Source organism: Rattus rattus, chromosome 6 (assembly GCF_011064425.1).
Source record: "Rattus rattus isolate New Zealand chromosome 6, Rrattus_CSIRO_v1, whole genome shotgun sequence".
NCBI lineage: Eukaryota > Metazoa > Chordata > Mammalia > Rodentia > Muridae > Rattus > Rattus rattus.
In genome coordinates, this window is record NC_046159.1 from 74,444,536 (window position 1) to 74,461,597 (window position 17,062).

Genomic DNA, 17,062 nt, shown 5'->3' on the forward strand with positions numbered 1-17,062 from the left:
GCCAGTCCCCATCTCCCTAACAACATACAAAGTTCACAGATAACTTGTCCTTTGTAACTTTTCTAGAACAAGCTATATCTGTCTATTTCTGGGACAGCCCCTGAGCTATGTTACTATCCAGAATTAGAAGATACCTAAGAGATAATCTTAGAAATGGCTTTATATTTACTATATGGCATCAAAGCCATGTCAAACAAGTCCCCAAAGGTGCAAGAAGTAAGATCCATTTAAGCTTACAGACAAGGTCATTTTAAACAGCTCAGTATTTACAACTATATGCACACAGGATACAAGACTAAAAGCTGGGCGGTAAAGGCCAGGCTAGTCACCAATGCTTCTCAGGGAACACAATGGTTGATTTAACTCAGAGTTCTTCCATTTTCATCAGCATATGCTAGGGGCAATGTGCCTTTCCCACACTCTTCAAGCTTTTCTTCTGCCTCACACAAGCAGGACGAGGAGAGCTCAAGGTGACCAGGAATACAAAACAAGAAAGTATTGTTGGGAAATCTTACTAGCCACGTTCCTGTCTTTTGAGCTAGGTCGGTCATCCTCACCTCTAAATGAGGAAAACTCTGAGAATTCAAGTAATCATGGAAAGCACTAATGACGGAAGACAAGGCTTCCTGATGTCACCTCCAGTGTCTCAGGAGCCAGTCTTGCTAACTGGAGCCTATGTAGTCATGTTTAAAAAGTCTACTTTTATTAAAATTGCATGCCACCTGAAACCCAAAGAATACTGGATAACACACAAATCTAAATGAACAGTGTTCCATACAACAAAAAATTGTCTCCTCCAGGAGCCTAGACAGGAATGGCTAACAAAAGTTAAATCCGCTTTTAAGTCCAACTGGAAACATACTGACCTTCTATTTTCCTACTTAAAATAGCCTGAGTAGCCTGGCAACCCATCTATTTTGCTCTTACTGTGCTTGAACAATGGTATAGCCATCCACCCAAACTTTTATTTATGACCCACTCACAAGCCATTTTCCACACTAGGTGTTTATTGTAGACCACACTGCACTCAAGTCAAAGCTTAAAAGTCAATTCTTTCAAGAGTATCTACTAACATTTAGCACAATTTCAACAAATGGGGCCTGGTTATGTGATCTAACCCAAGTTAGCTAAAAAGTAAGGTTTTTATGAGTCTACTGGGCCCTAACTGATTCCTTCTACTTGTAAATTATACTTGACATAGGCAGGTCACACTTAGCATACAACACTTCTCTATGTACACATATGCATATTTTTCAACATGTATGTGTAATACATACAACCCAGTTTCTAGACTGGAAGCTTATGCACATTCGATCTTCAACCCTTGGCTTCTCTCTATTAATTTAACAGTATAATAGACCTAAATAGTATGCATTTAGACCTTGGTGATCTAAATATGAGTTTAAAATGTTATCTCCGTATTTTTTACACTCACTTGCCTAATTAGCTTCACATGTGTCACTCTCCAACTTAAAACAAGGAAGAGCTTTGACACTAGTAACCAAATGTTCAGCTATTTTCTGACTCACCAGTAAGATCATTATAGGAGTTATAGTTTAAGTTTTACAATTACAAATACGCACACACACAAAATAAATGAATACAGGCAAAAATTGTTTAAGGTGCTTTTATGTGTTCATCACTGCACACATAATGGTATCTTTAACCAATTCATCAAATGTAGTGATAGTTAAGTGTAAATACACAGATGCCATTTTAAAAGGTGACAGGTAATCATATTGCCATTTTTGAGGTGCTAGGCAAGAAATCTACCAGTGGGCCCCATTACTGCAATCAATCAATCAATTTATTTATTTATTTATTTAATGGAAACTAGCATCTCCACCTGTCAGGCAATGAGGTGGTTCTGGAACAGTGAAGAAGCTTGTTCCCAGGAAGCCTTTTTTTTTTTTTTTTTTTTTTAGATTCAAACGATCTGCATTCATTACCTACTCAAAATAAATAAAATTTAAATTTAAAAAAGCAAGAGAGGGGCTGGAGAGATGGCTCAGTGGTTAAGAGCACTTTCTGCTCTTCCTGAGTTCCTGAGTTCAAATCCCAGCAACCACATGGTGGCTCACAACCATCTGTAATGAGATCTGATGCCCTCTTTTTGTGTGTCTGAAGACAGCAACACTGTACTTAAATAAATAAATAAATAAATAAATCTTAAAAAAAAAAAAGCAAGAGAACTTCTTGGGGATACATAGATAGCTTAGTGGTCAGTTGCTTGCCCTAGTGTTCATAAGGCCCTGGGTTTGATTACCAGTACAGCCAAATTCCTTTTAGTAGTAGTATAAAATACCAGAAAAATAATATGACACATCCTTAATTCTATAATTTCTCCAACTACACTTTAAGTATATTGTGAACTGTTACCAAAATTGTTTCAGTCTTTTTTGTTCTTCTTTCCACTACAAAACATTAACAGGGGTTGAGGATTTAGCTCAGTGGTAGAGCGCTTGCCTAGCAAGCGCAAGGCCCTGGGTTCGGTCCTCAGCTCCGGAAGAAAAAAAAATTAACAAAAATTTTTATTGTATTTTCCACTAGGAAAATATTAAAGGGGGAAGGAGGAGCAGAATCATCACAAGCCAGATCACTAAAACCTAAGTGTGTTTGGGCTTATTATACCTAATATTCAGTCTATGACCTCACCAGAACCACCAGTGCCTGGAACTGAGCTGAAGTTGACGTAAGCAAACCCTCAAGCATATGTGAAAACTAAGAGCACATACACCAACGAGTAAGGCATCACCCACATTAAACCAAGAGCATCCTAGAAAAGATCCCCAGCAACATCAACCACGACAATCTAGAGCCAATTTCTCTCTTCTGGGAAAACTTCCACCGCAAGGTGGACACGACTAAGTCAGGAATGCACTCCTCTCAGTTGGGGAATTAATGAAAAGGGAACTTCAAAAAAATTCAGGCTAAGCAGCAGAGCTCAATTCTTGAACAAAGTAGGTTAAGAAAGGGGTCTTACTGCGTCAGACCAACATACTGGTCCCTGTTTTCCATTTGCCATGAATAACTGCTTCTACCTCTTCCACCTTGGGCACCCCACTGAGGCCCATCCTCCTGCTTCCGTGCCCTATCCAAGGCAGCAAAGAGAAGCCTCTGGTGCCAGGCTCCACAAAAAGGAATGGCTCAGTTCACCCAGATTTCTCTAAACTCTCCCTAGCCTCTATTGCCCCTTCATATTCCTATTACTCACCTTAGCTGCTCTAGAACCACCCACACTCAAAGCCTGCATTTCCTTCTTATACTTTAATATTATATTCCTCTACAGAAGCCAGAGCTTCGTTTAAAAAAGAAAAAAACAAAACTTCCCCATCCCCTTTCCAAGCTGATGAACTAGGGATGGATAAAGTGATAGCATAAACTAACTCACCAAATGTGAGTGACTATCCCATATCATCCTTATTCTCCTGTAGTTTATGCATAAGCTACATTTTAAAAAGACATAGCTAATAGAAAATTTCACGTGCAACAATTTCAGGTTACAGAGAGGTCATTTCAAGCTGGCTGGACAGTTCCAGGTCAGCCCCTAGGGCTGTGTTTGTAACCTGGAGGAAGGATTTGACATGGTGGCTGAACTTACTGACCCCACATACGTACAACCAGTTTCCAAAGATTCTCTAGCTGTGTTCATTTAATATAGTTGTCTGTGATCCCTTTTACCTCACTCAGACACCCCACTATAGACTCAAGTAAACCTAAGAAATTATGGCTTCTTAAACTTGGGCTGATTTCCCACTTCTGGCAAAAGATGTTTCTGCAATCTGGCAGATAATGTTCACAGTCCCCAAGGTTCTAATTCACTCATTCTCTTCTCCCAGGAATATTACCTACCACTCATGAGCTTGGAGCATAAGATCTGGAGCCCTGACAGAAGCCCAACTGGAGCCCCTCTCTTGGATCACAGCAGCCAGCCTACCAGAGTACTTGCCCAGAAGGCACAATTCCAAGCCTGAATAGAGGTAAACTCTGCTTTCGGCAGGCACCTTTGAAAGGGGCGGATTTAAGATTCAGTATAATACCCACTGCCCATCACCTGCTTGAAACTTTAACTTAGAAATTAGTTGTTTCGAGAAGCCTGCAATCAAATACCAAAGCATGTTTATCACTCAAAAGAAACAAAGGCTACCTTAGAAAGCAGACCCAGGACTGTGTGTATCTCTTTCATGTTTTATAACTACCTCTCCTTACTTAATCCCAGTCAATTTATTAAAGGGAAACAAGGATGCCACAGAGGACTAGCAGGTGTGTGTTACACAGGAGAACAAGCACAACAATGTGTTCTACCAGCAGCACGGCAGGCATATGTGCCTACCACCCCTCACACCACAGGTTTTGTGCAAAGTTCCCCCACCAGCAAAGAGGCCTAAAATCCCTGACTTGGCGATTTTTACAATAATTTTAACCATCTGGAACTGACTGTAATTTCCCTAAAACAAACCTCACAATCACATCTCTCTTCTTCCATACTCACTCTTCTGGAAAGGACTCTGTTTTCTATCTTTTCTCTCTCAAATGACCCCTCAATCTCTGATCTGGTCCCCAAAAAAGGCAGCATTCCTCCTACCTCTCCAGGTGTAAGCCCTGTGTTCTTCTCTTTTCCCTATTGGCTTCCTCCTTTTTGGTCAAATGACAAAGATGTCCTCTGAGAAATGGGGTGTCAGGGTCTTTAAGCACTGAAGTAGAACCACCTTGGACTGATTGCCTTCCACTTCAGTGTGCACTATTTTTTTCTTAGCCCGAAATAATCTGGTTTGTCCACAAAATGTCAAGTACCAGCTAAGCAGCCTCTCTTATCCTTTCTGCCCTTTTCATTTCTGCTCTACTTTGGCTGTGTTTAGAGCCTACGATCTTTCATCTCACATCCTATGATCTCCACAGTCTGCCTAGAAATATCTGAAAACACAGGGGGGCACACCGGGAATCCCAACACTAGAAAGATAAATTCAAAGCTGGCTTGGGCCACACAGTGAGACTCTACCTCAAAACACCACAAGCAAAAGAAAACAACCAATTTTAGTCTCACGTATACCCAAGCCCTTTGCTCTATGTTCATCAGACCCTTGAACTTCATATCTCTTAACCTTCTCTCCAGCCCCTTCACCAAGTGATTGCTGGGAATTGAACTCAGGGCCTCTGGAAGAGAAGTCAGTGCTCAAACTTCACCTCATGAGTCAAAATTCACCAGACTTCCTCACACCCCTCCTTATTTTGTTTGTATCAAGTATATAGTCACCACCAATTCAGTCAAATAATCTTTTCACAAGCAGCCATCAATATGTTTTCTATATATTTATACGGCGTTCCAAAGCGACAGCTGTGTCAGAAGTTGTCAGACTCCTTTACCAGGGAGGAGCAATCACTCACAACTGAAATGTCTGGGAAATAAAGGTGTAGAGGAAAGAAGAGGAGAGAGGCAGGGCTAGCACTGCCTTAATCTCACCTGCACCATCAGCCTTTCTCCCTGACTAGTAAACATCCCTTTAATTTCTGTTCAGCCCTCAAACTGACAAGGGCCCAACCTCTTGAAAAAATCTCTAATATTACAAGTCCTTTACTCTTCAGAAAGGGTCAGCATTGTGGCTCCAAAGTACCAGACCTCTAATGTCATTTTTAAAACACAAAACCCTTTCTCAAAGTTAGCCCAGGCAACTGAAGAAATAACCTAGGCAAAACACTTTCTACGGAAAAACAGTTTTCTGAAAGAATTATTAACAAGTACAAACTGGACCAGGTAAGTCAAGTAACTAACAACTCGACAACTGCTCCATCCATCTCTACAGAGGCTAAAGCAGGAGCGCTGAATGGTTCAAATCAGCCGGCTTCCTAGGAGATTTCAGAAGAGCTGCCTGCTCACCTAAGTCCAGCTCTGAAGTTCCAGCAGCGGCTGATGTGGAAACCCACAGCTAAGAACATTCAACTAAGAACCACCAGGGGAAAAAAAGTCTGCGAAGCCGAGAATTAGACAAAGTCCTGCGCAGACCCCCTTTATCACTCGCACACCTGCGGCCCGCAGGACCACGCAAGCCTCCCCGCCCCGAGCCGTGTGCAGCGGACTGCTCCCCCAGGCCACCGCGTTTCCGGGTGGGTCCGCGCGACGAGGAAAAGTCGCCGCGGCCTGGGGACCAGCAGACACAGCGCAGGGCCCCGACCCCCGCGCACCCACCCTCACCGTGGCTCTGCAGGATCTCGTGCTTGAGGCCGCCGGTGTAGTCGATGAGCTCCTCCAGGCCCCGCTCGCACAGCTGCCCGTAGCCCGAGAACTTGTGCAGCACCTTCTCCAGCTCGCGCTCCACCGTCACGCACTGATCCATGCCGGAGACCGCGGCGCTTGGCTCCCCGGCGCCCAGGGGTCCGCAGTGGTTCGGCCCGGGCCCCACCGAGGCCGCGTCCTGCTCCTCCTCCCCCAAGGCGGCAAGCGGGCAGCGCGGGAGACGAAGGCAAGGCGGGCGCGCTAGCCGCGGCACCCGGAGAGCCCCGCGCAGCCCATGCCCGCCCGCCCCATGGCGCCCGGGCCCCGCCGCTCGCGCTCGCTCGCTCGCCCGCCCTACCCGGCGCCGCGTCTCGCCCCTGGGCCCCCTGTCTCGCCGCGTTCGGCCGCCCCCGGCGGCGCCGCCGATTGTTTTGTTTTCACGGGAACCGGCCGATGACCTGGTTCTCCCGGGCGGCACCAAGAGCCGCGGCCCGGGAGGGGGTCGAGCCTCCCTCACGAGAGGAGGAGGTGGCGCGGGCCGTACCAAGCGCGGACTCGACGCGGGGTCGGGGTAAGCAGCGGGCAAGCGCGGGCGGAGGAAGAGCCGGCGTTCTGAAGGTGTGGGCAGAACCACGCGGGAGGCCGTGAGGGAGGGGGCGGGGGCGGAGCGAGCGGCGCAATTGGCCCGCGCGGCTGAACAGGAAACTTTATCGAGAGCGTCAACTAAGCGGCCGGTAAACAAGAGGGTGGAAACCGTCCCCGGATGCTCCGCCCAGAAGCAGGAGACCGACGAATTGACGCAGGGGCTAGGAACGAGACAAATATTCTCCAATCGCTGGCCGAGGCGTAAAATTTCAGCCAATCCGGACTGAGGGGACAAACCAATGCTCTCGCTGTTGGAGGGGGGTGACTTGAAGAGAGGCGCTTAAATCTTCTACTGGGAAGCCGCGAGGGGAAACAGGATAAATCAACAGGGCTGTTTTCTCCAGGACTTCGCCTTGTTTGCAATTTGTGTTATCTCCGCACGGCATTTTGACCAAAGTTTCGGCTGAGAGGCCCGCTTCCGGGAAGAAAGGCTGTCACTCTGGCTGCCTGGTGGCGGAGGGCCCGGGCGGGGTCGCTCACGGATGGAAGGTGGTAGCTCTTGGAAGGATGGCCCACGCCCAGCTTGGCTAATTCTGGTTCTTTGACGCCCCTCGGCCTGCAAGTGGCCTTTACTGTCGCCCTGTCCACGTGCTGGGCGTCTTGGTGGCGGTCACGAACACGCGTGGGCGAGCTGAGCAACCTGGCCCTTGCTCCTTGCCCTTACCTTGGCACAGGCAGGGCTTTTGCCCTGGTTTACCATGGGGTTCTGGCCTTGGCCAGTGCCCTCTTGCTCACCAGGCTTCTATCCTACTAGCTTTTCGCCAAGTCTCTGCCTCATAGCCTGGGCCTGGGAGAATCTACCTTCCTGGACCTGAAGTTTCCAGCTTGCTTGCCTGCTCACAGCATTCCTACCTCCATCATGGTTTTATCACCTCTGCCTCCCCGAATTTTCTCCATCAATCCACCGTATCTCTTACAGCACCATTTTTTCCCCTCCCACATCACTTGTCAAAGTCTAAAATAATAATTGGAATTTTGCTTGCACCACTTAAGTAAAACCCCCTTTGTTGTAGCCTGTTTGTTTCTAGAACACTGCCAGCACCCTGGTGGACAGTCTTTGTTTTCCTTTAATTATGGTGGTAACCTTTTTGAAGTTCAATTTCTGTTTTCATAATGTAGCATCAAGTGGGGGAAAATACTTCCGTGGGTGGGTAGATTTAATGGGATGATATATATGGTGGCCTTTAATGATAAAGGATACTGGATATTTGGGAGTTCAGCTGATGGTATTTCAGAGCTCCTTTCTACTCCTCACTACACCATGGCTTTTAGTCCTCTTGGCAGATGGCCCTGATTCCTGCTTCTCAAAAATAAAAACCATTTAGCTCCAGCAATCTTGCCATTCTCCTCAAAAGGTTTTCTAGCTACCATCCATTTTGTGAAAGTGCTCAGCCAACCAAAAGAACAAAAGGCCTTCTTCCTTTGTAAAACAAGCCCCAGGGTGCCTGGTATCATCTTACTGCTGTCTAGAGTGACCTTGCCTCACTGCACTTTAGTTCTTCCTGTTTGGGGATGGACTGGACCTGACTTAGCAACCTTCACCTGACCCCTCCGAAGCTGCCACACTGCACAGACAAATCTTGTTCCTCCCCTTGGTCCAAGGATCTCCCTGATAATTTCAGTCATACACACACCCCTTTTTTCTCTCTCTCTTTCCCCCTCTCTTTTTTTCTAGAGGTTGTTAGAATAACTACATGATATAATCCATGTAAAGCCTTCAACATAATGTCTGGCACATGTAAGGGCTATTCTTAGCCACCAATCAGAAGTAACAATTCTTCGTTAACTGCAGTTTCAAATCCAGTTAGCTGCAGGATGCCCAGTGTAACCTATCACAGCCCCATCCTACTACCTAGCACTGTTAGTCTCAGTGTGAGCTGAGCACAGCTCATTCAAGCCTACACCCATGCTGTTTACTTTTACCATAAGTTTGCAGATAGTTCTCGTCCAACAACTGGGCAAATTCTATTTATTGATAATACCTGAGCCTGCACAGATACGCGAGATACTAATCCCAAGTAGCTACTTAAAATCAATGTGAAATAAAAAAAAAAAATTCAGTTCCTTAACTGTACTAACCACATTTCAGATTCTCAGTAAGCTACGGTGACTAATGGCTACTGTGCTAATCAGTATATTTTCCTCCATGTTGAAAGCTCTAATAGTGCTGATTGAGACCAAGACCATAGTAAAAGCACTAGAACTTCATCTAACGTGCACATATTTCTGCCCCATATTTCTAGTTTAGCTTCTAGTTAACTACGCCTTCTGTATTGGCCTGGCTAATTTACTGTCAACTTGGCAAGGTTAGTTATTTACAAAAATAAACCTCAGTTGAGAAAAATATGTCCATCAAATCTCCTATAAGCAAGTCTAATAACCACTCGTTAGAAAGACCAGCTCACGGAAAGTGGTGTCACCTCTGGACAGGTGATCCTAGGGTGTCTAAGAAGGTAAGCTGAGCAAGCCAGTAAGAACGCTCCTCCATGGTCTCTGCTTCAGCTCCTGCCTCAGGTTCCTGTCCTGACTTCCCTTAGCAATGGAGTGTTATAATCGGAAATAAACCCTTTTCCCTCACGTTGCTTTTGCTTGTGGTGCTTTATCACAGCAATGAAAAACCTCACCAAGGCAGTCACTTAATTACATTGGTAGGTCCCAGATCAGAGCTGGCTTCTTTTCCTTTTCTTTGACTTAAACACAAAAAGTGCTCTCAAGTGTTTATTGAAGGAAAACCATGTTAGGTGAGAGGAAGCTTCAGAGGTACAATAGTACTTGAAAAATCAGAGACTTTTCTGTTTCCTTTTTACATGAGTCTTCTCACCCAGTTTATAACTGTGTTTATCCCTAATACTGAATTCTCAAAGAAGGGTCTTTAGAAGCAAGAAGTATCTTAGGGGCTGGAGAGATAGTTTGGTGGGTAAGAATACTCTTCAGGAGGACCTGGATTCAGTTCCCAGCAGCTCAAAGCCAATAATCTGTAACTTCAGTTCCAGGGGATCTGATTCCCTTTGCAGGCACTGAATTTATATGGTTGAGGGAATACACTTAAAAATTAAATGCAATGAAACCTTTAAAAAGGGATTATAGGTTTGAATATGAAATGTTCCCTATGGGCTCTTGTATGATCACTTGATCCCTATCTGATCTCAGTAGTTGGGAATTCAGATTTTTCTCTTCCAGTAAAGGTTCCAATAATGGGACAAATTTTATTTATTGGCAACACCTGAGCCTGCACAGCGACACAAAGTACCAATCACATGCAACTACCTAAATTAGCCTTTCTGGAAACTGTAGAGTATGTTGAAGGAAGTAGGTCCTGTAGGTGAACCTTTGGAAGTTACAGCTGGTTCCCAATTCCTTCCTTGATCTCAGATTCTCACCCACCATGAGGTGAAGATCTTTCTCCATGCCAGGCTCCTGCCACAGCTATGTTCACAGCTAGGTACAGGAATATGGATGGACCCCTTTGAAACCATCAGCAGAGCAAATCTTTCCCCCTTTTAAGTTGTTTCTGGCAAGCATTTTGTTACATTGATGAACAAAGTAACAGATTGGGGGGTGGGTACTCAGTCTCCAAAACAGACACAAATAATATCTCTATGATTTTTGCATTTTTAAAAACCATAACAAGAAATGCATACACATAAGGAAAGTTCTTTGTAGTGTTGAATGAACTCCTGGGACTGTTCTTCACAGAGAATTTTTTTTTTTTTGCAGTTATTCTGGAATTTGCTCTGGTCCTCCCCTCTACTCTAAATTTGACACTCTGTGGTAGGTAAATGAACATTGGCTAAAAAGTAAAGAAGAGCTAGGAGAGCCATGCCTGAGACCCTACATTTTATCCCCGAGCCAGGCTGACTGAAAGGAATGGCATGTGCTGGTTAATATTGACTGTCAACTTGACAAGATCTAGAATCACATGCTGGTAAGGGAGTCTCTAGATGAGGTTATGAGATATGGGAAGACCACCTTTCCCATTGTAAGTGGGCACCATACCATGAGCTGTGGCCCAGACAGAACCAAAAGGAAACACTGGATGAGCAGCAGCAGCAGCAGCAGCAGCAGCAGCAGCACTGTCTCTACCTCTGGACTGTGGCTGCAATGTGACACTTCACACTCCTGCTGCCATGACTTCATTCCTACGATATGGCTGTTCCTTTCATTCTTGAGCCAAATACACCATTCTTTGCGTTGCTTTGGTCAATACTTGGTAGCAGCAACATGGCAATTAACTAATACGGAGGGGGGTTATCTTTTGATCAAAATATATTTTCATTTTTAGAAAACAAAAAAAATCCTTGGAAATCCCAGACCTGGGATGAGGGGTTTAGAACAGCTTCGGGATGAATTTCCCTATTTATTCCTCTGTAGTCACCTCTGTTTGCATTTTTACCAAAGAGAGATTCCATTGTATTTACTACTGGATTTTATTGTTGAGAAAGGCTCTCGAGTATCCCAGGATGGACTCATTATGTAGCCAAAGATGAACTTGAACTCCTGATCTTCCTGTGCCTACACCCCCATGCTGGCTCTTCCGGTATTCCAGATTTATACCACAATAGACTCCTGGGTACCCAGGTTCTGTGCATTCTACCAACTGATCTAGGTCCCCAACTCCACTATTTCATAAACTGATTTTGTTGTCCAGTAACAACAACAGAAAGAAAGAAAATGTTATTCTTTTTGAGTAACTCCTTTGCCCTGGGGAGAAGTTTCAAGGAGTAAAGCATGGTCTATACAAGATTGAGGACTGCAGTTTGGGTGCCCAGAGCCCACATATAGCTGGATGCAGTCGTTGTGTCTCTAATCCTGGCTATTCTACAGAGAGACAGGAGGCAGAAATAGGAGAATATCTAGAAGCTCATGAAACAGCCTGGCACACTCAGTGGCTAACCACAAGACCTACTGCCTCAAACAAGTTAGAAGGAAGGATTGACACCCAAGGTTGTCCCCTGAACCTCCAAGTGTCCTGACATGTATGTGCCTACCCTCACTCAAACAGGTGAGCACACACAACATACATTAAATTTTAAAATAGAAATAAAGTGTCCTGGCTTTTTGTCAACTGGACACAAGCTAGTGTTATATGGGAAGAGGACCCGCAAGTCTATACAAGGTATTTTCTTGGTTAATGATTGGTGCAGTAGTGCCTAGCTCAATGAGGGTAGGGCGAGCTCTGGACAAGAGATTCTACAATGTCTAAGAAAATTCCCATGATCAAGCCATGGAGAGGAAGCTAGCAAGCAGCCTTCTCCAAGGCTTCGGTTCCTGCCTCAAGTTCCTGCTTAAGTTCTTGCCCTGACATCCCTCAACAGTGAACTGTGCTGGGAAGTTTTTTTTTTTCTTTTTTCTTTTTTTTCAGAGCTGGGGACCGAACCCAGGGCATTGCGCTTGCTAGGCAAGCGCTCTACCACTGAGCTAAATCCCCAACCCCGTGCTGGGAAGTTTTAAGAGGAAATAGACCCTTCCCTTCTTAAGTTGCTTCCAGTCATGACCTTTAGCACAGCAATAAAAAGCAACCTAGGACATAAAAGAGCAGACTGATTAATTCTTAGAATCTGAAAAGCAGATAGAAGCAAGACCAAAAGAAAATAAATAAATAAATAAAAATCCCTAAATCCCAACTCTCAAATTTGAAAACTATTTTTTAAAATTTACCTCCTTAAAAATATTTTATGCAAAATATATTTCGAGACAAAGATAAGAAAGACCCTGATTGTGGTTTCAAAAATAAGGCAGCAAGGTTTTCACAGAGCTGGCTGTCAGTGCCTCGCTTTGTTACAGTTCACAGCTAGTGGGGTAGGGCAAACAGACAAAATGCACTATTGAGAAATACTGAATCATGAAAAAGTTGTTCCTCTTCAATATTTCACAGAATCAATTTTCATCCTATCCATTTCTAGAAATTACACCAAGACCAGCCTCAGAAGTGAATGAAGGCATAAGGTCTAGGGGCAGTGTGAATCCACACTGTGAATGCCTTCTGCTCTTTGTATCCAGGTATGGTCTGGGAAATATTGACATTTGCCAGCTGGATGGATGGTATTTGTTTGCATTGTGACCTACTCTCTAGGATCATTGGGCAGTGCAGAAAACGGTATGTTTCTTTTATGCCAACTTGCTCCCCTTTCTGCTCCATGAATGTTAACAGAGGTTAGCCCATGCACAGCAGCCAAGCTCACACAGCACCACCTTCACTACTTTTCTGGCTACCATGGTTCTCATCCAGCTACCAAGCAAATATGCTCGCTACTCCCCCTAGAGTTCTGGTGAGGGTGGTCCCTGTGTCTGGTACTCAGCCCCAGGGATATTTATACCTTGTGGACATGCTCCTTTGGGTTATATTGGTCGGATTCATTTTCTTTCTGTAATCCAGATGTCTTAGTTTCCTGACCTCATATTTGTGTGCTTTACCGGGTAGAGCAGGATGGGTGCTGACACTGTAACCTTGAAGTAATTCCTTCAATGCCTCCCAGCCTCAATTTCCTTATCTACAAAATGGGTAACTTAGAAGAGATGAGTTCTATGTTTGTTCCCACCAACTCTGAGTGACAGAGATGTCAGTGCTTCTTAAGTAATGTGAGATGCTGCACAATGGAATTGGTGTAGGATGTTGCATCCTCCCTGCTTCTGAAAGCTTTGAGTTCGAATCATGACCTCCTCATTATGGCAACGTAGTGAAGTTGCTGCGTTGCGGGGCAGGGGGGAGGTTGTTTGTTTCTAATAACAGCTACCATTTACCGAGGGCTTAAAATATGAAATGTGCTCCATTTTAAATCTGCTACTATCTCTGACTCCAACTAGAGGGATGGCTCAACAGTTAAGAGCAGAGCAGTTACTGTTCTTGGAGAGGGTTTGATTCCTTGCGCCAATATCGGGTGGTTCACACCTGCCTGTGACTCCAGTTTCAGGAAATCTGATGGTCTCTGGCCGCCTCAGGCAACTGCACATGTGGTATGTATAAACTGATGAAGACACCACGCACATACATGCACATGTACATACACTGCAATTCAAATAACCACAAAAATTAGATACTTACTAAGGGGACAGAAAGAACTCCCATGGAAAGGGGTAATAGAATATAGTATTATGGGCAGATGAAGGGGAAATTAGAATAGAAACATTAAGTAGGAGGGGGTAAGGGAGAAAACGGTGAAAGAGAATTTGGGTAGGGACAACTAACACTAAAGGCCATTTGAAAAAATATTTAGAACCCTATTAGTATAGAAGCTTCCTAAAGTATATACATATATGAAAGGAATCCAAATAGAGCCACCAAATAATAGTGGAAACAATGCCCCAACAAAATATCCTAAGCCACCAAATAAAGTCTGCAGTGCTAGGAATGAGCTATATCTTGTTGAGTCATTGGCCAAAAGGGCCCTATGGAAACACCCAAACATCACAGGCTATTGTCAAAGCCATTGGCTACTTTCTACAACTGACAGTAAGGCCCTGCTGCTGAAAACAACACTTACATCCTTCCACATAAGCAAAGTTCAGCTGGTGCCCTGCTAGAGGCTTCATCCTACTGACCAGCAGCCATGGTACTAAAGGCACTCTGCATGTTACCTGAGGAGGAACATAATTATCAGTGTCACCCAGCTACAGACCCTGCAACTGACAGCTTGTAAGATGTACTGGCGTGATGGTGGCAGAAATGTTACAGAAGCTGCCAACCACTTTCTGCTTGGATTGGAGGCCAATCCAGTTGCTAAATAGACAACAACCAGAGGCTAGCTAGGCCGTGGGTCTAGTGGAAAATCTACTACTCTTCTTCTGCTAAAGGAGCGTAACATTAAAATAACTGCTAATGGCACGCATAGTGCTATACCCATAGATCAATGCCTCACTCGGCCCACGTAAAAGAAGCTTCTTGCAGTACATGGTAATTAACATAGAAATCCACAACTGGAGACTGTGTAGGCAACGACAGAGAACACTCAGTCTTAAATGGGATGTTTTAATCAAACCTCTTTCCGAGAGGCTCAGGAATCAATGAGGAAGGGAAGGTGGGAAGAGTGTAAGCCAGAGAAGGTGGATGGCTCCAAAGAAACAGTCTCTTCCAGACACAACAAGATGGAGGCATTTATTACCTCAGAGACTGTAGAAGCATGCGTGAGACTTGCACAGATTCAAACCATGTGGGTTCCTGCACTCAGATGAGGACCCAGAGTCCCACCCATAACTGAGAAGCTATCTGTAATTGATATCCACTGGCAAAGGAAAAGGAACTTTTCCCCAATGGGGTCTCTTTGATACGGAACCACGCGTCAGGGCAGGCCCCATGCCCTGGAGTAGTTGGCCAACACAAAAGGAACTCAGTGGTATTTTTGTAGATGTGTTGTTTCATTTTGCTTTATTGATTTTTCAAAATATCTTATTAGTCTTTTCCTTGTTATAATTTTTGTTTTTGTGCTTTTGTTGGGGGGAGGTCTTTTTATTGCTTTTGTTCATTTATTTTTTGAAAGAGAGAAAAAGAACATAAATTTTGGAGAGTAGAGATTATGGGAGAATCTTGGAATAATTAAAGAAGAGAAAAACACGGTCAAAAGATTTTGTATGAGGGCTGGAGAGATGGCTCAGTGGTTAAGAGCACTGACTGCTCTTCCAGAGGTCCTGAGTTCAAACCCCAGCAACCACATGGTGGCTCACAACCATCTGTAATGCGATCTGATGCCCTCCTCTGGTGTGTCTGAAGACAGCTACAGTGTACTCATATACACAAAATAAATAAATCTTAAAAAAAAAGATTTTGTATGAAAAAAAATTTCAAAAAAAAAAAAAGTGTGGGTGATCAAGTGTATCTATAACCCAAGCACTGGATAGACACAGACAGATTCCTGGAGCTCATTGTCCAGATAGCCTAACCAAGCTGGGGATCTCCTGGTTTAGTGAGAAATCCTGTTTTACAAAATAGAGTAATTGAGGAATATCTAGTGTCAGCTTTCCCCCTTATATACACACAAATACATGTTAATCTGCATCTTCAGAAATGAACACTATCGGGGTTGGGGATTTAGCTCAGTGGTAGAGCGCTTGCCTAGCGAGCGCAAGGCCCTGGGTTCGGTCCCCAGCTCCGAAAAAAAGAAAAAAAGAAAAAAGAAAGAAATGAACACTCTCTCTCTCTCTTCTCTCTCTCTCTCTCTCTCTCTCACACACACACACACACACACACACACACAGAGAGAGAGAGAGAGAGAGAGAGAGAGAGAGAGAGAGAGAGAGAGACTACACAACTGATAAATAGTAAAACTAGAATTTGAATACAAATCTTTCAGAGAAGTGGCCCTCTCAGGAAAGCAAATGTTTGCATACTTATGTGTGAAGATGTTCTCGCTAGTAAATAGTAGATAATTTATCCTACGTTGTACGGTCTTGTGATAGGAGCACAGAGCTTACATTCACCATGATTACAACTCCAGCTTTTGAACCTTAGGTAAGAATAAGCAAACTAAGCCTGTGTTAGGGTGGACATGACACCCCCAAACCCTATTCTAGAGAGTTTGTAATCTCTGTCTCCCCGTTTCTGTGTCTTCCTCGCCCTCCCTGTGTAAACGCTTTGTGTAGGTAGCATCACACCCGTTGAACAAGGTGCTGCTTCTCCTCAGACTCCACATGTGCTCCTCCCCCAACACCATTTGCCCTGGTGTTTTCAATATCACCAACCTAAATTAACTTTCAAATGTCGCTAGAGCACTTCAGCAGTAGAACGCGTACTTTAGAATAAAACACTAGTCCTAATTCTTCCCTTTGGTTGCTGACATTTATGTTTAAAACACTGACTACTATTGTTGTTGCAATTTTGTAACTATTAGTCAGTTAAGAGAAATAAAGGTGGGTCAGAGAGACTCTGCAGTGAAGAATACTTGTAACATTTCCCAAGGGCCTGAGTTGAGTTCTCAGTACCCAAGTCAGGCAGCTTACAATTGCCTGCGATTCCAGTCCCTTGGGATGGGACACTCTCTTCTAAGCCTCTGTGCCCACATACACATGTGATTCATTTACACACATACATAAATAAAATAACTCCATTTTTAAGAAGTAAGAAAAGAAAGAACGTATCTCATCTCTTTCTTTACTTTCCTCTGAATTTCTGACCCATACAGTCCTTGCTTTCTGGAGAACTTTTTATGGCATTTACTAGCTGTGAACATTGGTTTGTTTGTTTGTTTGCTTGTTTGTTTTAAAGATTCCTTAATT

General features: G+C 44.1%; 1 protein-coding gene across 2 annotated transcripts in view; it reads right to left on the reverse strand.

The window, feature by feature from the left end:
* Positions 1 to 6,815, reverse strand: part of Rmnd5a (required for meiotic nuclear division 5 homolog A) — a 57,930-nt gene extending 51,115 nt beyond the window's left edge. For both annotated transcript variants that reach the window (XM_032906347.1, XM_032906346.1), the window contains exon 1: positions 6,191 to 6,815. In XM_032906347.1, coding sequence (XP_032762238.1) covers positions 6,191 to 6,332 — 142 coding nt within the window. In that variant the 5' untranslated portion in view covers positions 6,333 to 6,815. The remainder of the gene's footprint in view (positions 1 to 6,190) is intronic.
* Between the last annotated feature and the right edge of the window lie 10,247 nt (positions 6,816 to 17,062).